At 45.7% G+C, this 18256-nt stretch overlaps 2 protein-coding genes across 2 annotated transcripts in view; both read right to left on the reverse strand.

The window, feature by feature from the left end:
- The window catches only part of apaf1 (apoptotic peptidase activating factor 1), a 45976-nt gene extending 41560 nt beyond the window's left edge, over positions 1-4416 (reverse strand). Inside the window, exons 1-4 of the mRNA XM_036517826.1 lie at positions 4287-4416; positions 2491-2691; positions 1727-1916; positions 798-995 (exon numbers count right to left, since the gene is read on the reverse strand). Of these exons, the coding sequence (XP_036373719.1) occupies positions 798-995; positions 1727-1916; positions 2491-2628 (526 nt within the window). The 5' untranslated portion in view covers positions 2629-2691; positions 4287-4416. The remainder of the gene's footprint in view (positions 1-797; positions 996-1726; positions 1917-2490; positions 2692-4286) is intronic.
- Positions 4417-5094: 678 nt separating this feature from the next.
- Positions 5095-17779, reverse strand: ccdc87 (coiled-coil domain containing 87). Its single transcript, XM_036518410.1, has 19 exons — positions 17623-17779; positions 17175-17326; positions 16820-17070; positions 15759-15984; positions 15101-15194; positions 14834-14913; positions 14228-14385; positions 13299-13428; positions 12856-13062; positions 12572-12688; positions 12319-12443; positions 11661-11790; positions 11220-11320; positions 10436-10548; positions 9519-9559; positions 8666-8818; positions 7096-7210; positions 6676-6818; positions 5095-5352 (listed from the first exon to the last, which is right to left on the reverse strand). The coding sequence occupies exons 1-19, from the start codon at positions 17777-17779 to the stop codon at positions 5095-5097; spliced, it is 2751 nt and encodes a 916-aa protein (XP_036374303.1).
- Between the last annotated feature and the right edge of the window lie 477 nt (positions 17780-18256).

An 18256-nucleotide genomic window follows, 5' to 3' on the forward strand; every position in this document is an offset into this window, starting at 1 on the left:
GACAAAAACAACTCCCGCACATTTGCTTTTCTGCTGCACTTAGCACAATTACTTTTGCAGCTACATACACCATATGGACAAAATTATTCAGACGCCTGACCATTACATTGTAATGACATTGTACTCAAATACATATACTTTAATATGGAGTTGGTCCCCCTTTTGCAGCTATAACAGCGTCCACTCTTCTTGGAAGGCTTTCCACAAGATTTTGGAGTGTTTCTGTGGGAATTTGTGCCCATTCATTCTGTAGAGCATTTGTGAGGTCAGGCACTGATGTTGGACGAGAAGGCCTGGCTCGCAATCTCCGTTCCAGTTCATCCCAAAGATGCTCGATGGGGTTGAGGTCAGGGCTCTGTGCGGGCCAGTAAAGTTCTTCCACACCGAACTCATCAAACCATGTCTTTATAGTCCTTGCTTTTGTGCACTGGGGCACAGTCATGTTGGAAGAGAAAAGGGCCTTCCCCAAACTGTTGCCACAAAGTTGGAAGCATAGCATTGTCCAAAATATCTTGGTATGCTGAAGCATTAAGATTGCCTTTACTGGCGATAAGGGGCCTAGCCCAAATCCTGAAAAACAGGTGTGGCCAAATACTTTTGTCCATATAGTGTATTTCTTTCAGTGCTGTAGAACCCAGACAAGCGCCCAGCTAACAGGTCAATCAGCCTCACCATGTAAGAGCTCAGTCTGACTGAAAATCAGCATTCACAGAGTTCACCCAGGATCACTGTCGAGAAAAACAGTTGTGCAGTCACACAGAGAGAAATGGGCTTGGGAGACCACGGGGGTTGCGCACCTTTGAGCAGGTGGTCGTCCCTCACTGCCTCAGCCGCCAGCACGGACTTCCCCGACCCCGCCATGCCGTACACCGTGACCCAGCCCGCAGCCTTCTGCAGCTTGTACAGCTTCTCCCGGATCCGGTTCACCTGGGCGGGCCGGCTGACAAACACCACAGGCCTCTGGGGGACCCCGCCTTCACTGAGCACGGCATTGACTGGCAGACACACGGAGGTTACTGAGCACAGTGCTGATTGGGACACAGGCACACAGAAATCACTGAGCACAGTATTGATTGTGCCATTGTCAGACAGTGAGGACAGCTTTGACTGGAACACAGACACACCACGATCACTTAGCCAAGTATTGACACAGTCAAGAGGAGATCACTAAACATAGTGTTGACTCACATACAGAGATGACTGAGCGCAGCCTTGACTACATTATTAGCATTGTGGCATTTGACTCAGCAACAGACACACAGAGATCACTGAGCACAACTTCGATCAGAACACAGGCACACTGTCATCACTAAGCACAGTGTTAACTAGGACACAGAGATATCTCTGCACAAGCTGTACTGGGACACAGATACACAGATGCAGGGACTTGTGCTTCACTGCACTGCCACAATACTGCCTTTGGCAAGAAATAGCATATACTTCACAGAATGATAATGTGCAGTAACTGCAAGCAATTTTTATCTGTTTGGCTGCACATCAATACAACAACCAATGGAACATCGTGTGTTAGGCATGATTTTACGGTGGTTGTTATGGTTATATTTCAGTTTGTAGTGATGGGAATTTTTTCATAGGTCTGTGGCTGTTTACAGTTCTCCCTACCTTTTCAGAACTTAAAATGGATAAGTGTTTTAAGGTATTTTTTTCATTATATGCACCAAGTGCCACATAAACGCCTTCCATATGAAATGAAGTCAGTCCCTACCAAAGGGAGTCCCTCCATCTGAGAAGCTCTTTTCCCCCTCGGGGGACGTGAGAGGCAGGTCCCTCTGCAGCAGGGACGCCAGGTCCCCGTAGCTCTCCCGGATCAGGGCGTTGTAGAAGGAAATGTAGGCCCGGTTGTCCTTCCTCAGGATCAGCTCCAGCAGGGCGGCTGCCTGCTCTCTCCTGGTGGACTGGGTGTAAAGAGAGAGCCCCGGGGGTTAACACGACATCAAACACAGGCGCACTGCAGGCGCCTTCAGTGACTGGGATACTTTACGGTAATTGATCTGTGCTGTAATCAAACGCCGGGACGGTGTGGCACTTAATGACCTTCACGTCTGTGCTTTCCTCAACGCCAACGATGGGGACGCTAGTCCTGAGGTGTAAGTGAACATGCACGTAAGACAATGTAATTGTGTTTGCAATAACAATGATCGTTCATTAGCTCAGAAGGTCAGCGTGTTATTAAATATTCAGCGCAAGAGGCTGTTGCTGGAGTGTAGGGATCAATAACAATGATTGCTTTTCCCCTCAGACAACTGCTCTGCTCCCGGCTAACCCACATCTCCTCAGATCCTGTAGTGTGTTATTGACCGACCCCATCTTTTCAGATACTGTCGTGTGTTATTGCTTAAACCCAATCCGTTGAGATACTGTACTACGCTCCAGACCAGCACCCATCTCTCCAGATGCTGTAGTGTGTCATGCCGCCATTCAACTTCCAGTCTGCTCCTGACTGGGCCACGGTCCCCAGAGACCCGCTACCTTGCTCCTGACTTTCTCCTCTTCCTCAGCGGCCAGCACGCCGTCGCTGACCATGTGATCCATCAGGTAGGCGGCCTTGATGTCCTGCTCCAGGGTGGGCCGTAAGCGCAGCAGACAGCTCCGCGCCTGTTCCTCCATCGCGGGCTGCAGGGGCGGAGCGACACATGCAGCTCTGTCCACAGGTAACGCCGGGTCAGGCTACTGCACCGAAACAGGAAACGCAAAGGAGGAAGGGGAAGTTTGACAACATTCGTACAATCACAGTGGTGAAGAAGTCTATAATCTTCTTTTGTGCAATATATGCATGGATCAGGCCCGGCGCCAGGGGAAAATACAGAGGGGTGCAACTGCAATCCACCAGGGGACACAAAAAGTCTTAAGTACTATGCAGACATTGGGATATATGGAGACAAGTGGGGGTGCGCTGAGGTCCGTCTGATGTTGCAATCCACCCCTAAGCACCTCCATAGCACCGGGCCTAGTGTTACAATATTCTGAAAGATCATGAAAACAGACGTAACGGAGCAACGTGGCAGTGGTAAGGATCAGGGCTCATAACCGAAAGGTTGTTCAATTCCTTGCAAGGGCACTGCTGTTGTATCCTTGGGCAAGGTACTTAACCCACACTTACCTCAGTAAATATCCAGCTGTACAAATTGATAAAATTGTAAAAAAAAAGTCGCTCTGATAACAGTGTCTCCTAAATGACAATAATGTAATGCAATATAGCTGTCTGTGCAAGCGCATGCCAAGATTCTCACACTTGGCCATCGTCACTTTGTCACTGATTTCGCAAGCATTTTTGAAGTTGAAACACAAGCTGGCATTTTTACTGTTTTGTCCTTTTCAAAATTTTTCAACCTAACACCCCCTTCTGGTTAAAAATTGCGTGATGGAGTTAATGATAGGTAACAGTCATACTTGTTATCTTATTAAATTGTTTGTTGTAAAATGCTTTTGCTTAGCTTTGTTTTTCCAAAACTCGAGATTTTTGGCTTTTATATTGGCGGTGTAATGTCAAGCCTTTTTCCCTCCTTTAGTGACGGATGACGTCACGCTGGGTTGACCTTAATGTCAACCTGGCAACGCCGATGGTATCGGTTTCACAGTATGAATCAGATACCAAAAAAGGAGGCGTGGAAGCAGGTAAAGCTCTGGAGGCATAGAAGTATGGCAAGCATAGACTAATTTCACTAATTTCTTAACATTTCACTTGTAATATAAAAGGTTTCTTTAAACGACTTAATGTGGCTAGTTAAATGCCTCGATGTTTGTCATGACCCAGTCAGCGTATGGTTTGCCCAGCATGAGAATTTTTTAAATAAGGCACTTTCGCTTTAAGCGATGGTCAGTATAAGGTCTGGCTTGACACTTCACTGTAACTTTGCCCATTTTGGTTAACTTCTGCACACATGTACAGACAGGCCTGTTGACATTATTCTTATCATTTTCCCAATCCATCAGATAGTAGACACCTAAATATCTACTAGCTACTAACGTTAGTTACCTGGCTATACTAAATGACAACAACGAATGTCAATGTGTTTGCGTGTGTTTCAATGAAATTAGCTTACGGACTGTATAGCTATCTAGCTCGCTAACTAGTTTGCATATTTTGCCGTTTACATCAGATAAAGAGTGTGCTAAATTTAGTTCGCAAGTGCGAAATGAGTCAAAGAAGTTGTGTAGCCAGCTGAACCTTGTCTATTTTATTGCAGCTATTCATTTTTGCTACGTGTAAAAACTACATCAGCCAACAAACGCCGAAGAAAATTCTAGGCAGAGAAATAACTTACGGAGTTCGACTTTTTCGACACGGGAACCAGTTGTGTTTTCACAATTTCTGTTGCAACCCCTGGGCAGCTGGTTTCCCCGTTTATGGGCTGGGTTTGGTGAAACTGGTAGCCACCTATTTTTTAAACGTGCGCTTCCTGACTTCCAAAAAACAAGTTCCTTGTTCCATTGTTCAGCCAATGGCGTCACACTCTGTTGTCACGTGGTAGACACATTCGTATCTCGCGCTGCTGTAACCAGGCAGATCTCTCCTCGGTTGCCAGTGGGGAGTGATCCTTGGAATGTGCTGGTCGGCATTGCCTGAGTTAATAAACGTATTATTACGTTAATGTGGAATATATGCGACGTGTCTTTTTCACTGCTTGTTAAAACAATATTAATTAATCACAAAATAATATTTATTAATTATTACTAATATTTCTTCACAATATTCATAGGTATATGTTAACTGTACATTACTGACGTTTGCTGATCTAGGACCAGCTTCTCCAACCACAGTGGTAACCTTTATAAGGTAAACCATTATAAGCCAATCAAGAAAATTGGTCCGTGATCAGCTCTAACGTGCAACTTGTGCCTGGGGTATGTTTTTTTTGTAGTATGGTTCTCCTGATAGCACTACACTCACAGCAGTGAGTCAGTATGAGGTCTATAAAATGGTGGCCTGAGAGCATTGTGTAGGTTTTATGATTCCATCCTACCATCCTTTGAGCAGTGAAACCTTCAACCACCATGAATATTTCTCTTCACACTGAATGCAAAATTATTTCAAAATATTTTATTTATTTGTTTACAGTGTTGGAAATAGTGTTAGTGCATAATATGGCTGCGTGGGTTAGGATCCCGCCGGGAGTTTCTTCTCACTGCAGAACCGGGTGGGTGGGGGTTCCGTGGAGGGTGCGGGGTGAGCACGCGAGTCTGTTGGTTTGGCTCCAGTGGGGGCAGTCTGGCAGGGACAGTCCCTGAGCTGCCCAGCACCTTCTCCAAGGCTTGCACGCGACGTTCCTGCTGCAGCCAGTACAGCATCTCAATGCGGTCCCGGCGCATCTTCTCCCCATAGGGCCTGCCCTGCAACAGCCCACAAACTACAGTGAGAGACCCGGCTTTGCTGCCCTTTCACTGCCCTTATACAAATTACATTTTTACATTTACATTTATTCATTTGGCAGAGGGTTTTATCCAAACCAACTTACAAGTGATGTACAGTACAACACAAGCAAAAAACCATAAGGAGTCAAAAGTATACTCCACCTAACAGTGAGAGAGCCTGCCCTCAGAGAGTCTTCCATACTGTTCTCAGCCAACACTGACAGACCCTCCTTTACATTACATTACACTTTTAATTAGCAGACACATTTAGCTAGAGCAACCTATGTGGCTCACATTATTACATACTACAGTGTTTACTTGTACAGCTGGATATAAAGCAGTTCTGGTTCCTCGCTTAAGGGTTTGTCAGCAGTGCCCCAGTTGGTACTCTAAGTGACAGACTAGAGAAGGAACTGACTTGTCTAGGTAACTGACAGACTTTGGGTTACAAGGCCTGCTGTCCTACTGCCCCAAACAGCAGTTAAAGACCTTGCATTACAGCCTATATGACATAAACAGCAGTTAAAGACCGTGCCTTACTGCCCTAAAACCCCCAGACAACAATAAAAGACTGTTGTATAGCATTACTACTGCCTGAGAGAAACAGGCAGAGGCAGCAGTGTGATATAGCGGTAAGAGGGTCATATGCTAGGATCATATGTGGGACACATTGGTTGCACACCAGAGTAAGGCACTTTTTTTCAGCTGCTCCAACACAACATGCAGCTGGACATAGAGGTTGCAGAGTGTAACAGAGTGTGTAATGTGGAATACTGCAGGCACTGTGAATCACAGGCAAAGGCATCTGCTGACCCATCACATAATGCAGTGTACAAAGTCTGACATTTTACTGCCCAAGGAAACAGAGAGGGAGGGAGAGAGAAGGAGAGGGAGGGGAAGACCATAATTACATAACATGTCCATGTCTGCTTATTCTTTACTGATGTTCCACAGGAAGAGAATTTTCAGACAGTCCCTATGCGATTAACAAACCAGTCCCATCCACTACCATAAAAATCCCATTTACCACTTCCTTTCACTGCCTGCTGGCCATGGCATCCCTCCTATACCCAATCTCCCACCTTTTTTTTTCCGTTTGTGATGTTCAAATTTTGGGGTCAACAACCTTGGCCCACAGCCAGGTTTGATCCTTTAATCTTTGGATTGCAAGCCAAAGATCAGTACCCCTGCATTCTCATCGACAGCAACGCTTACATTTCTCACTGTATTAAAATACATGCCTATTGAATCAGTATGTATTAGACAGTGCTCCGAGGAGCAGTGATGTGATAGTCTACTCACCCTGTATGTGACAGTGTCATGGAAACGGCGTTTAACCTCTTGTATGATATTTTGCAGCTCCTTCTCCAGAACTGATATCTGGGAGTTGAGTTTTTCCCTGCGCCTGGACTCGTCCATCCTTGCCATTGATGTGCCTCCATAACCTGAAGGAATTTGTGCCACTCCATCATGCACTGTGTATCATTTCATTCTCTGCTTGAAAGACATCTGTTATCTTTAAAGTAGCGGGTGTTATCTGTGGAAGATCCAGACTGATATATATGTGTACATGATAATTGTTGACAACGCAACTGTCAAATATGAGGAGGATTGTGGGTAATAGACCTGCTGCATTTGGGCAGTGTGTAATACATCTTTTGTTTCAGGGAAGGGTTGTGGATCATGTGGAAATTGTGTGACTGGAATAAGGACCAGTTTTACCATGTTGGAAGAATCTGTTGGGATCAGAGGCATCCTTCTCAAACACCTCCAGTTGGTGCAGCAATGTCTCCCTCTGCTGGACCAGTTGGGCAGCGCGCTCCCAAGCCACAGTTGCCTGGAGGTAGAACATATCATGCCTGTCATCAGATACCTTAGGACAGCAGGCTGGGAGGCAAAGACGCTAGAATTGGAATGGGAGCAAAGGGCTTGCAAATTTACCCAAAATGCATTTCCAGTTAAGAGAACACAGAGCAACAGTGGCTTTAGATGTGTGTTCATTTTGTTTTCTTTTTTTTTTCGCCAGTACCGATCACAAACAGCGAAACCACGCAGGCCTTGTGTAGCTCGTGCCACAGCAGCCAAGGGGGGCCTGTCACACGTCACAGAGCCGGACTTCAGATGACATTAATCGTGTTGTGAAAGGAGCCTGCACAATGAGGCGTGGCACCTCTCAGAGAAACGCTGCGAACACAACAGTCAACATCCCCGCTTTAAACGAATGCAGCGGGCTGGAACAGATCAGGAGCTGCAGGGAGCTGGCCTGCCTGTGGGTTACATAACCCGTCAGGCCCCCGTGTTAAAGATCCATTCTGACTGCAGCTAGAAATACACAATCCACACACGGTATTTCAACAAGACAGCTCCTCTCCTGGAATGTCCTGTTTCTTATTCTTCCAGATGGAGAACCTCATATCAATAGTCTCTCTCTGCCGTGAAGCCGCACAACTGTTCATTCTCTGCTATGACCCCACATGTATATAAGCTCTGCAATGTGAAGCTCATTATAATATCATCCATTGACTGTTAAACCATATGTTTACAGGCTCTCTTTGATGTTAAACCCCCTGATAATAAACTCAATGTCCTGTAAAACCACATGATAACGACACTTCTGTGTTGCTACACCACATGTTTATAACCTTTCTGCTGGGAAATCATATGCTGTATAACCCTCATCATTATATCTGTCTAATTTAAATTACCTATGCTCTTACCTTCTCTGCAGTAAAACCCCAAGTTAATGACTTGTGAAACACCATTAATAACCTCTCTCTGCTATAAAACCTAAAGGTAATAACATCTCTATGCTGTAAAATCCAATGGTAATAACATGTCTCAGCTATAAATCCAAATCTTAATATAATCTGCTATAAATAATGAACATCCCTCTACTGTAAAGCCATTTACTAATACTCTCTCTCTGCATTAAATTTCAGTGGTTATCACCTCTCCATGCTGTACACTCGGTTAATAACCTGTCTCTGGTTAACAGCCCCTATATATAGCATTTGAATTATCTTACAAATATGGCTCCCAGACCAGTAAACAGTTTCATCACTGTGATGCACCCACTAAGTTACCTGTTGTAATTGCTGTACATATGTGAACAGTCTCTTCAGTTGGAATACTCTTGAATGTAGCATTGTATAGCAGAGTGATGGTACAACATTGTGATGGTGTGAAGTGTGAGGTGTGGTATCTCTTCCAGCTGGTATTTGATTGCCTGCAAGCTATGGTAATGTTGGTAACCACCACAGTGATGTCGCAGCCACGTGATAAGGGTCAGTACCTCCTCAAGCTGGTCCCTGTGAGCGTCTGAGCTGTATTTGAGGGCCATGTCCTGCCTCAGTCCATCCGGGAAGCACAGGACATTCCAGATGTTCTCCAGCCGCGTCTGCAGCTGGACTCCCTCCGAACCCCCCGCTGCCGCGCCACGCTGCTCCTGCCCAGACAAGCAGACCCAACACCAAACACAGCCATGAAGAAACAGGCTAATGTCAATTTCACCACAACAAGCCGTGAAGAAACGGATCAATGTCAATCTCACCTCACACAGCATAAAGAAAGAAACCAATACCAATCTCACACGAAGAGCCCCACAATCACACAGAGTGCCAATTCACAGTCAAGCGGACACACACACACATACACACACACACAGAAACAAACCAATATCACTTCCACACAAAGAACCTCACAATCATATAGAGTGCCAACCCACAATCTCACACACACACACATATGGAAACACACTAATATCACTTCCCAGAAAAAACCCTATAATCACACAGAGTGCCAACCCAGAACCACACACATACACACATGCCCACACTACACAGCTGAAATAGAACAGTAAAATATGAACGTATTGGTCCCTGAAATAACAGAGAGCTCCAACCCCTGGACGGAAGTTTCTCCCTTAATGTGGCGGCTTATTGTGCAACCAAACAAATGTTTCACTTCCACAGTTCCACAAACCATGGTGGTAGAATTTTTTGCCCTGCGCTTGTAACTATGTTGGATGTGTACAGATCATGCCTCTTTCTTGGTAACTGAAATGCACATGCATTGCCTTGAACGGAAGATAGAATATGCAGTTGATGGGCAGCAGCTGTGCTCTGATGACTATGTGGACTGCTCACCTGCTTGGAGCTGAGAGGCATGTCCTCATCTGAGCTAACATCTGTGAAAGTGCAGACAACAGCCAATGTTAGGCTTCTGGCAGGTGCTCATATCCCTGCAGGTCAGATCCCAGCAGAGTACAGCACTGAGGGCAACCCCTCAGACAGCACAGTTTACTCATTCACATAAACCCACAAAACAGTGAGGGTGTTGGGAAATTCACCTCACCTCAACACTGTTCACTGGCATAACAGCATGGAACTCAAAATAGACCTTAGGAACAGAAAGATTCATAAACAAGCACAGAAGAAAGAACACTACAGACACAGCCCGAGGCTAATACTTTACACAGTGGACCCCTAGTGCCTAGCTAAGCTTGTGAGTAAACACCAAGGGTTTCTCTGTTCTAGTGAGAAGAGCAGATGCTTCTTCAGAGAGAGAGATGTGTAATGAGTTCTTCAGGCCACAATCAGAAGGCTGTGAGACTGTAGTCAGTGTCGTGAATTCATAGCTGATGTAATGAATTAGAAGAGAGAGTTGTGAAATCAGTGTAGGGAATTCCTTGCAAGAGTGAATTCAATGTGTACGTTAAATTAGAGTGAAGGTGACTTCATTACATATATGTATACAATGACTTCAGTGTGGACGTGAATTCACTGACAGTCAACTGAGACGCTAGTAATGTAGTACATATAATTGTGAATTCAGTGTGACCTCTGTGAATTCAGTATGAGTGCTGTGAGTTTGGTATTGGTGTATATTTGGTGTGACTGCACTGAATTCAGAATATGAACAGTATGATTATAACAAATTCAATGCGAATGCACTGAAACCTGCATGCGTGAATTCAGACTGAGCGTGAGTCAGTTCAGTACAAGTGTGTATTTGGGGTGAAACCAGTGAATTTAGTGTGGGTGCAGTAGATCTCGGGGTTTACCCTCTGGTGACGGATCCTTCCCTAACCCCCCGAGCAGGACGGAGTTCACGTTCCACACCCCAGCTGCAAACTCCTGCTTTCTACGTCTCAGAGCATCAATCTTCTGCCTTCGCCTCCATAGAAGAGACACAGGGGAGAGAATTATTGAAGGACAGTGTCTACCAGCTCTGCATGGCTGCTATTGATCACTCTGTCTATACCTAGCTCTGCTTAGATGCTCCACAAGGGGCTTTATATCAGAGAGAGCTTATTAAAATCCAGTTTTACAGACAGAGGAGAATATTATCATGGGCCGTTACATCGAAGAGGGCTTACAGACATGCAGGTTTATAGATTTTTCTCAGTGTTTAGCAGTAGCTTCGGCTGCCCCGTGTGACAGCGTACTTCAGTTTTTTTCTGTGAAATGGCATGTTCTATAAGCACAAGAGCCTTGCAGAGAGTGTTTCATTGGTATTCTTTGACAGAGCATTTCAGCAGCCTTGTGGAGAGTATTTCATTGGTATTCTTTGACAGAGCATTTCAGCGGCCTTGTGGAGAGTATTTCATTGGTATTCTTTGACAGAGCATTTCAGCGGCCTTGTGGAGAGTATTTCACTGGTATTCTTTGACAGAGCATTTCAGCGGCCTTGTGGAGAGTATTTCATTGGTATTCTTAGACAGAGCATTTCAGCGGCCTTGTGGAGAGTATTTCATTGGTATTCTTTGACAGAGCATTTCAGCGGCCTTGTCTGAGGCCACACAGCGGACGTGCGGACTTGAATACAGAGCAGGTCATGTCACTCACTGTCTCTCCTCCTCCTGCTGATGGGTATGATCCCCGCTCTTCTCATCGCCTTCCTCATCACTGTCGTGAAGGTGAAACACCACTGACAGGTAATCCAGGTCCTGCGGAAATGATTCACACCCGCACAATCAAAGCAGCCTGCGTGCACCAGACAGACTTAATCGAGCCCGGCGATCGGCCAAACATCCAAAAGACATTCTGCTGCAGATGATAAAACAACCCAGTGTGTATCCAACCCCTGATGTGGACATACTGCAGTTTTATAGATATCAAAAGCAATAACTGAGTTGGAGTCCTGGAGCCATGAGGGAGCAGCGATTATGTCAATGTTTAGATAACCTGGGCAAACATCCAGGTCGGAGCAGCGGGCCATTAAAAACGTGGCTAAGCTGAAACAGTTGTTCGAGGCGGTAGCGGCTGTATTAATCGTCAGAGCCCTACCTTGTTCGAGAGGAATTTCAGGTAATCGCCCAGGGACAGGTGGGACTTCCACCACTGCATCCAGGCAGCGTGCTCCCGTGATGTCACATCCTGCGGTCTCTTGCGCTCCTTGGGAATTTCAGCCCTCCTACTGACAGCACAAGTGTACATACACACAAAGATCAGTAACACTGACACACCGCAGACTGAGGTAAAGAAAGATTTGTTTAGTGAGGAATTTAGACCACTATATGAAACTAATGGAAGATCACAGGGACAGCAGCATGGCATTGTAGAAAGGAACAGGTTTGATTCCCAGCTTGGGGCTGCTGTTGTACTCTTGAGCAAGATACTCAACCCAAAAAGGTTCAGTAAATATCCAGCTGCATAAATGGATGACATTTAAGCTCTGTAAGTTGTTCTGGATAAGGGTATATGTTAAGCAAATCAAAAAGAGTATTTTATTTAAATTGTGATTTTTAAATAAACATTTAAAATATCACAATACTTGGCTTTAACTGATTGGAAGTAGAGACGAGTGGAGATGATCAGATGACAGTGGGGAAGTTTACCTAACATTACTCTTTACTGGTTCAAAGCTTACGTAAGTTTATCGGTTTATTGGTGTGAGGTCCCAGTCTGAACTAGCTTTTTTCAATTAATACTGTTTGGCACTGACCTCTGGGCTGCATTGCTGATGTTTGGCCTCTTTAGCTCAGGGTTGATAAGACATGGGCTCTTAGCTTTGGATGAGAGTGAGTTCTGGAAGTTGATGTCTGTTGGGGCTGGTTCAAACATTGGATCCTCCAGGAGACAGCAAAACAGTGTCAGAGGTAAAAATATACACACCCACATGATTGATCCAGAAGAGTGTTCCCACTACATGTGTACGTGAACACACACACACACACACACACAAACATGTTTCTCACCTCATCGAAGTTCAGGTGCTGGGTTGAAATGCTTTTTGATAGCTCCTTGTAGAGCTCTGTTACTTCTGCCCCCGCAAACAGGTTCCGATCCATCCACTGCGCTGAGGACTGCTCTATCTGTGGGTGGAGTCGAGAGATGACATCACAGAGTGAATCCCTTATAGATGAACTAATCTCAAGAAAGTCCTATAGGTAGTAGAGAGACTGAATTTCATTCTATTGTTTTAACAGCTTGACAGTCCTAGTGTCAACAGCAAGTTGCTGCTGCTGTTGTATGTTGTTACCTCTCCAGTAAGGTCATTGTAGACAGGCGACTGTGCCTGAATTTTTATGGTCTCAGTGAAAACCCTGTCGGACACACGAGAGGCCGCTATGCGGGCGATGTGATTTGGTGAGAGCGTGATGCTATCGACGTCCGCCTGGGGGTGCTCCGGTTCTTCCACCGGGGCCCTTTTTGTCACCACCTCCTTATCCTCCTCCTCATTCAGCCTCTGTAATGTGGGAGGGGGTGAGGGACAGATGTATGTCTCTGCCTTTATAGCGGGATAGATATGTTTATCTGAAGAGACAGGTAAGAATCCCTACCTGCAGAGAGACTGTCAGTGAGTGTGACTGTGAGTGAGTTAGATATGTGAGTGTTTCTACAAAGGTTGGTTTTGCTGCAGAGAGATATGACTTTCCCTGTAAAATGATACAGGTTTCTGCAGAGACAGGTGAGTGTTCTTACCTGCAGGGACTGCTGGAGGAGCTCTAGCTTTGTGGTGCTACTGTGGGTCAGGGGTTTAATCAGAGGTGGCAGGTCTGCTTCAGGGTCCACCTGCCCCAACTTCTCCTGTGGAACACTGTCCTGTAACAATCTAAAGGCACATCACATTCCAGTGTAGTCCGTCCTTAACACCGTAAGTCACCTTGAACAGGATATACTGTGGATGTAGTGTGTGGGTGCAGAATAGATGCAATTGAGTTGCGTTGCTGTGGTGTGGTGTGGAGTGTGGTGTCGATGTTGACTGTATTTAGTGGATGTTGTTTAGATGCTGTTTGAACATTATGCAAATATTATGGATTGTACATAGCTGTTGTATGGATGTTATATTAATGTGGAGGGTGCTGAGGAGATGTGTGGATTTGTATGAACATCATGGGTGCTGTGTACATGTTGTGTGAATGTTGTATAAATTCTGCTGAAACTGCATGGTGGGTGCATTTGCATGATGATGTGGTTTAGATATTGTGTAGATGTAGTGGATCTGCAAGATATTACATTACATTACATTACATTCATTTAGAAGATGCTCTTATCCAGAGTGACTTCCAGCACAAGAGAACAGAAGTGTATCCATCGAATGAGCAACAGTGTCAGACCAGTGAATTTGGCCACAACGCCATTCAAGCACTACCACAAGTTAACTTGTGCTAACCTTACTAGACAGCCTAGAAACTAATGGAAGCCAGTACACACGCTACCATACATGACAGTCATGACATGCATGGCAGATACTGTGGGTGTGGTTTAGATGTTGTGTAGATGTAGTGGATTTGCATGATGTTGTGGGTGTGGTTTAGATGTTGTGTATATGTAGTGGATTTGCATGATGTTGTGGGTGTGGTTTAGATGTTGTGTAGATGTAGTGGATGCCTTGCAGATGGAACCAGCACCTCTTCAGGTCTTCAGCTGGGCTGATGGACTTATCCAGGTTGGAACTCCAGCTTGTGGCCTGTAATACCAGCGGGGTCTGGGGCCGAACTGGCGACGCGCCTTTCTCGAATTCCTCCAACAGCATCTGCTGCTGCAGCTCTGGGACAGAGTTACTACCCTGAGAGGGACCACAGCATGCAACTACAGTCAGAGAATGCAGCAGATACATTACAATTACAGGGCAGAGTGGTTATGGTCAGATAACTACATGATGGTGCCAAAATAATGCCACGATAAATATGATTAGTCAGGTTTCAAGTGAAAATAATGTCACAATGACACTATGGTAACAGCAGAGTAACTGCAGTCAGATAACGCCAAAAAATGGCACCATCATAAATGTCAGAGTAATTAAAGGAGTACACTGTCACAGATCTGAATAAAATCAGAAACCTGCTGGTGATGTTATCAACAGAGAAGTGAAATCAGATAAGCCTTGGTGGGGTTATGTGAAAACTATGTCAGAATATTACCTGTGAGGTAACAGCAGAATAACGTCAGCGTGTCATTGGTGTATTGAGAGCCATTGCTGGTACAGATGCAGGTGTGGACATCATTGTGTTTACCTTCAATCTACTGAGATGCGGACTGGCGGAGCGCTGGTCTTCCCTCTGTCCTTTTGTTCTAGGCCCGCTGACTTCAGTACCTACAAACACAAGCGTGCGCACGCCCACACACACACACACACACACACACACACACACACACAGAAAACCACTGCATCATCACCATTGTGTGTGGACAACTGTGTTCATGACTGCATAAAGCACGTGTGTGTGTATGTGTTTTCATGTGTGTGTGTGTATATACATGCACGCGTGAGACACTCTTACACTGTGTGCCTCCTCTGTTGGTGGTTTGCTCCACGTGAGACGGTGTGAGGTCATACACAAGCTCCAGGTCAAGCGCTCCAATTGCCTCATTAATCTGCACAGGAGAAGGACATAAAGTCTTTATCCCCCCCAACTGCACTGTTAACACTACAATGACATCATTCACAGAGTGACATCATTATAACATTGATTCACTTCTCATCTCAGGAGTGCCCTTTTCCATAAGAATCCAGTGCCAGAGTCAAACACATGAGAACAAATGTCACCTTCTGCAACTAGACATGTAATGGCAGGCTTTAAAACAGCTTTATACCTGGGATTCTGACATACACCTTGGCATACACTTGGCTATGAATATAACAGACAGTCCTTATATATTAAGGGTTGATTAATAAAGAGAGAAGCATATGGTGATAACAGGCTACACTGAATAAAGTATTCCAGTATAGATAACTACATTCCTTGACTCTATTATTGCACAGAGGAGAGATGGTGAGTTTTACAGCACTGAGGTTTCATTCCAGGACACCGCAGCCCAGCAATGCAACAGGACCGAACCCCAATGACTCATACTGACCTCTTGCCCTCCACAGTGACACCAACGATTGACATTCACGGTGACATTCCCAGTAACCCCCCAGCAGGGGCACGACCGTACCTCTTGAAGGTCCCTCTCTATGGAGTCCCTATGCTGTCTGCTCGCCCTGCTCTTCCCCCTGCCTGACGGGGGCTGCAGACTGAAGTTCAGCTTTCGGGTGGTGGAGCGTGTGTCTGGCGCCCCCTCGTGCCCCTGTACACCGCTGCCTTTCGCAGTACCGAGCCTCTCCGTCCTCAACGCCTTGATTCTCTCGATCAGATAGTCCTTGATTGAATGGACGTTCAGACTGGAGGAAATCAGAGCACTGTTACGGAGAGCTGAAGGAGTTCACTCTTCCATTGTCAATGTATGGATGGAGGACAGCAGAACACCATCATAGTGAGGTCAAAATCGTCATCAATGTAAATCCCATCTGACCCTGAGGCCCCAGATCAACATATTTTGAGGCTCAAAAGCATCGCTAACCAATGTCAAGCTAGGCAGGCTAGTATTAGCAAGTTTTCTATGTTCTGTTTGTTACTTGTCACATCATGTTGTCATGTTGTAGGGTACAATATAACCTGTATTTCTACTAAACAGTTTGATCCATTTAATGTTATATTTATGTATTTCAGAATAAATATGGCTTCTCCAGAGCATACACAAGCTGAGTATTGTCTTGAGACAGATAGCTCACTATCCTATGCTGATCTGTCTTTCAGTTCACAAAGTTGAAAAAGAAGCCTGGCTTCCATGTCACCTGAAGGTAAACAGTCACTGTTGCTATGGTTTTTGATCTGTCCTCTGCTTCTCTGATATTATGCAAATCTTTTTTCTTCTTTGTGTGAGCATCTCCTGAAAAGGAAATCTATACACTGAAACCACAGCAGGCTTGCTTTGCATATGGCCTTACAATTGCCAGTTTCTGCATACATGTAGGAATACTGAGTTTTAAGAAACTATTTCATGAGCAGAAGCAGAAAAATATACAATTTTACATATCAGTTTCACAAACCCTTACACAGATGCATGTACACAACTGTCAACATATGCCATCTGGTGGAGACAAAGCAAGCTGGGTTCTTGCAGGTGCATGGTGTAGTACAGTCCACGCCCCCCCCCCCCCCACCCCATACACTCACAGAGTGGTACAGTCCAAGGCAATATGCGCTCTGACACGGCTGAGGTTGGCCTGGTCACTGAAAATGGCACGTTTCCTAAGAGTGTGCAGCAGGCTCAGGTAGTGCAGGTAGAGCTCCTCACAGATCCGGATGACCTCCCTGAAAGCCTCACAGTGAAGTCCCTTGTTCTCGTCTTGGGTCAGGGAGGGGTCACCAGTCAGCGATGTCAGATCCTGCCAAAGCAGTCCCAGCTTCGACATCAGCACCTCCGTCTATGGGAAAACAAGGCGACACCATGGCCGTTGCACGTGTATGTATGTGTCGTGCATGCGTCTGTGAATGCCCTAACGTGTGTGTGTGTGTGTATGGGTCTCACCAGTGCCTGCTTGTCCTGTTGGGATGCGGGGTGACGGACAGACCGCGCCTGCATCCTGCACTGTGCCAGGCGGCAGAGCTCTTGCAGGGAGCTGGGGCACATCCTGAGCCCCTCAGAGCCAGGTGCTACAGGGCACTGCTCCTCATCCCTGCCTGAGACAAAGCCATTCACAGACACAGTCCGCAGATGTACAGTGTCTCTGTAATACACTTCTGGGAGAAACGTTGGATTTCTTTCACTATTGTGGAGGTGGAGGCACTGCATCATGATCATGGCATGGCACTTTCACCACCAGCAAACCACCCTGAAAATCCTATTTATCAGCTCCTGTTTGTCTCCCAGCCATCATTCAATACAGGATTTGTTGTTTATGATGCCCCCTCCCCCTTATTCTGGTCACCATACTCACACATATATTAGCCTTTCTGTTCCCTTCTAGTTCATTTACCTTCCTTCTCCCTGCACTGAGAGAACAGTGACAGGGGCCCCAGCACACTGTGGTACCGCTGGTGGATGCTCTGTGCAGAGACCCCCATCTGAGTCCTGCGGACAACCTCTTCCGGATGTCCTGCTCCGCGCCTCCACAGCCCGCCCTCTGTGGTCATCCTCAGCCTGCCTGTCTAACAGACACACCGAGCTGACCAACCACAGACAGCCAGGTCCTTCACCTGCCTGACCAGCTCAGAACAAACCAATCAGAGCTTGAAGTGCAAGTCCAACACAGTTCTGCTTACAGTGTAGTGAAAGATTAAACCTGTTCAGTGCATTATGATGATGGATCACATTACTAGAATTAATACAAAGATAAAGGTGGCAGGTGGGCTCTTCGGTTCAATAACAATGATGATTCTACTGCATAAATCTAGAGCAGTGGTACAGTAGCTTGACCACGCATCAAGGTCCAGATTCCCCAACTAGAATTCTAACCTTAACCAGCTAGACTGATTCTATATCCGCAGTTACGGCTAACGTCTCCCTGCTGTGACACAGAAGTGGAGCTACATGACTTGAATAATATAAATTAGGTGAAAATGTGCATCATTTTGCGGAAAATGACGCGGTGAAACGCGACAACACTATAC

This window comes from Megalops cyprinoides, chromosome 23, assembly GCF_013368585.1.
Source record: "Megalops cyprinoides isolate fMegCyp1 chromosome 23, fMegCyp1.pri, whole genome shotgun sequence".
In the NCBI taxonomy this organism is placed as follows: Eukaryota; Metazoa; Chordata; class Actinopteri; order Elopiformes; family Megalopidae; genus Megalops; species Megalops cyprinoides.